At 45.4% G+C, this 2,935-nt stretch overlaps 1 protein-coding gene across 5 annotated transcripts in view; it reads left to right on the top strand.

The window, feature by feature from the left end:
* Window positions 1-738: 738 nt before the first annotated feature.
* Window positions 739-2,935, top strand: part of LOC106807023 (uncharacterized protein DDB_G0284459-like) — a 161,155-nt gene continuing 158,958 nt past the window's right edge. For 3 of the 5 annotated variants that reach the window (XM_014809302.1, XM_014809292.1, XM_014809271.1), the window contains exon 1: window positions 739-1,029. In XM_014809302.1, the coding sequence (XP_014664788.1) occupies window positions 933-1,029 (97 nt within the window). In that variant the 5' untranslated portion in view covers window positions 739-932. The remainder of the gene's footprint in view (window positions 1,030-2,935) is intronic. The other 2 variants (XM_014809286.1, XM_014809279.1) reach the window with 1 other exon arrangement.

The following is a 2,935-nucleotide window of genomic DNA, read 5'->3' as shown; positions in this document are numbered from 1 at the left end:
CAGACCCCACATGCGCTCACGCACCATGCGCTCACGCACACACATCACACACACGCGCTTCAGCACACATGCGCTTCACAGCACACACCGCTCACGCACACACGCGCTCAAGCACACGTCGCGCACACGCACACACGTCGCGCACACACGATAAAAAAATATCGTGAGGCCCCTTAGGTCTTTTCCCCCCAACCCAAAACTGCTTCCGGCGCGCCTGATTGGTACTATTTAATATGCCAGACCGTACCTCGCCTTCTCCACTAACGAGTCTAGGGAGTCGCTTACGCCTACTCCCTAACCCTAACCCTAACCCTAACCATAACCGTACCCAGGGTACGTTCCGGCAGTACCCTGGGAGACATAGACCCTATGAGCCTAATTAATATCACCGGCGAATAGATAGAGGCTGTGGTGATGGCGAATAGATAGATTAGTCATGACCTGCTTGCTCATTCGTTGACGAGGTATACGAATTACGTGACTGCAACTGTACTCACTGACTAGATGTGGTCCAGTTTTGCAGCGGGTAAGTCAGGTAGTAATTGGCATACGGTGGCCGCGTATGTAGTAGCTGCCTAAGTCAGTCAAGCATATAAGAAGTTGAACGTGAGCATCTCTCTAGGTCAGCTACCTGACACATAGATGGGCGCCCCGCTCGGTATCCCGCCGCGCTTGCTCGTGAGTAATCCGCGAAAGTGCCATCTAACACGGACCCAGCACGATCACAACATAATTGTGTAAGTTTAACTTCCTCGATCATTGTCCTCTTTCGTGCGTTTCTCGGCAGGTAGTGTCTGACCGTGCTCCGTCTGTCTAGAGTATACGATCGCAGTTTTCCCGCTTGCTGCTAGGAGAGTGTAGCACCCGTGTGTTCTTCCTCTGGAGTACACTGCCACTGGTGATATTTAATAGTTTTGTGAGTAGCCTGCACCATGATTGCAGCCGAAGTGGTACAGGAAAATGGACATGGAACGGGACACGAAAATGTGCACGCGTATGGATTAGGACAGGTCGCAGAGATAGAAGACCGTGAGTACAATCGCCTTATTGTAAACAGTAAATGAATGATGCACAGAAAACTGAATTGGAGTTTATTCCCAGTGGCGTTTCACACTAGTCAATTAGATAGCTCTTTGTAAATACGTGACTGAGTCACATCAAAACGCTTAACAGACAGAACTGTTATGAATATCATCAATACAATAACTATTGCATTTCTGTTTAATGATAACTACTTTGATAACGAAGTAAGAGTGCATGAAATCCCCCATTGTTTGGCCATTAGTTTGAAAACTGCATACAAAAAACTGCATGTATGTTTGTCACCCGTGCATATACCCGAGAAAACAACCAGTTCTGGGTCTTGACCTGATTTTTACAGCTAACGATCTGAGTATGTTTTCTAATGTGTATCATTAGTCAAGTACTACTCCACTAATTACCATATAATTACGTGTGCACCTGCACATGTACAGTATAGACCTGGATAATTTCAGTATATAATAAGCCAGGCTGAACAGTTGACGTGTCAGTGAACATAATTCGGATTTCTGATTGGCCTGTGGTTTCAATAGGTGCATTGATTATAGTCATAAATTGGAATTCCTTGTAGCTATTGGTAATTGGCTCCTGTTGTGGCTGGTATCCTTGGGATACATGTGTTCATCTTGTGGCCAAGAATGTTTCTGGCTGTGGCGATTCACTCGATCTTCTAATTCTTCGAACCTAACCTGAACGACTTAGTTGTTTATGATTAGCTAACCGTTGAGATGTCAACCTACTCGCCTAAGCTTTGCTGAGAAAAAGAAAACCTCCTAACCAAAATCATTTGAGAAGCAAAAAATACGGCGGGGAACTAAAGTAGATTGCATTGATGAATTAATAGCGTTCCCTTCCTCAGGAATACTTGTAGGCAGTACTTCTAAACCGTTTCCTACCGTCCCTAGACGTGTTCATATAGCCAAGTCTGCACTCTGACTTATGTCAATTCTCACTTATTCCAACACTTATCTGTGCCAGACTGCCTTTCTATTGCTTGCTACGTAAAGCCCTGGGTTTCTTGTATTCTGCGCTTGATATAACCTATCCCAGCACCTATGACAATCCTATGGTGTCTATTATATAAACTACCATCAATCAACGATTAATCAACCACGATCAAATACTACAATTAATCAAATTCTACGATCAGTCAACGTTGAAGAGCTCGACAACGTATCTAATAACATTGCCATGATGGACGAAAACTGGGAATGATCGTATAATACTAGAACTCGGGTTTAGCAACTTTTCAACCGACGTACAGTGTAGGTGTGGTTTCGCCTGGGTGGAGCGGCTTTACCAAACACTTGAAAGTCACCCCGCTGGAATGTCACTACCTCAACATAGGCAAAGCTGGGCTAGCTGTCTGTATAGAAAGCTTGCCAACCGTGTCAGAACTCGGTGGGGAACCGGCGGCTGGTCTAGGTGGGCTAACACAGCGTGAAAATATCTGAATTAGCTGAGCTGTGAACTGTATAAAGCTAACGCGGGCAGAGCAGTGGCAGCGCCTAGCTTCGCCTGAATGAATTACTTTGGTTAACACTCTAATTTTAATAATAAAATCACCAGCTGCGTTCAAGTCATTGTTGTGCCAGCGCTGGCCGGGTGTTGGGGAGTACATCGATAATAACTGGTAGAGTAGAGATTAGGAGAATGAAAAATGAAGATGAAGTAACTCAACAAGGCAAGGGGAAGCAGAAAACAGAGACGCGCGCGATGGAGAGAGAGAGGGGGAGATAGATATAGAGATAGAGAGAGAGAGAGAGAGAGAGAGAGAGAGAGAGAGAGAGAGAGAGAGAGAGAGAGAGAGAGAGAGAGAAGAGAGAGAGAGAGAGAGAGAGAGAGAGAGAGAGAGAGAGAGAGAGAGAGAGAGAGAGAGAGAGAGAGAGAGAGA

The sequence above is a fragment of the Priapulus caudatus genome, unplaced genomic scaffold, assembly GCF_000485595.1.
Source record: "Priapulus caudatus unplaced genomic scaffold, Priapulus_caudatus-5.0.1 Scaffold10, whole genome shotgun sequence".
In the NCBI taxonomy this organism is placed as follows: domain Eukaryota; kingdom Metazoa; phylum Priapulida; class Priapulimorpha; order Priapulimorphida; family Priapulidae; genus Priapulus; species Priapulus caudatus.
The sequence above is the reverse complement of the archived record's forward strand: the minus strand, read 5'-3'. Positions and strand labels throughout refer to the sequence as shown.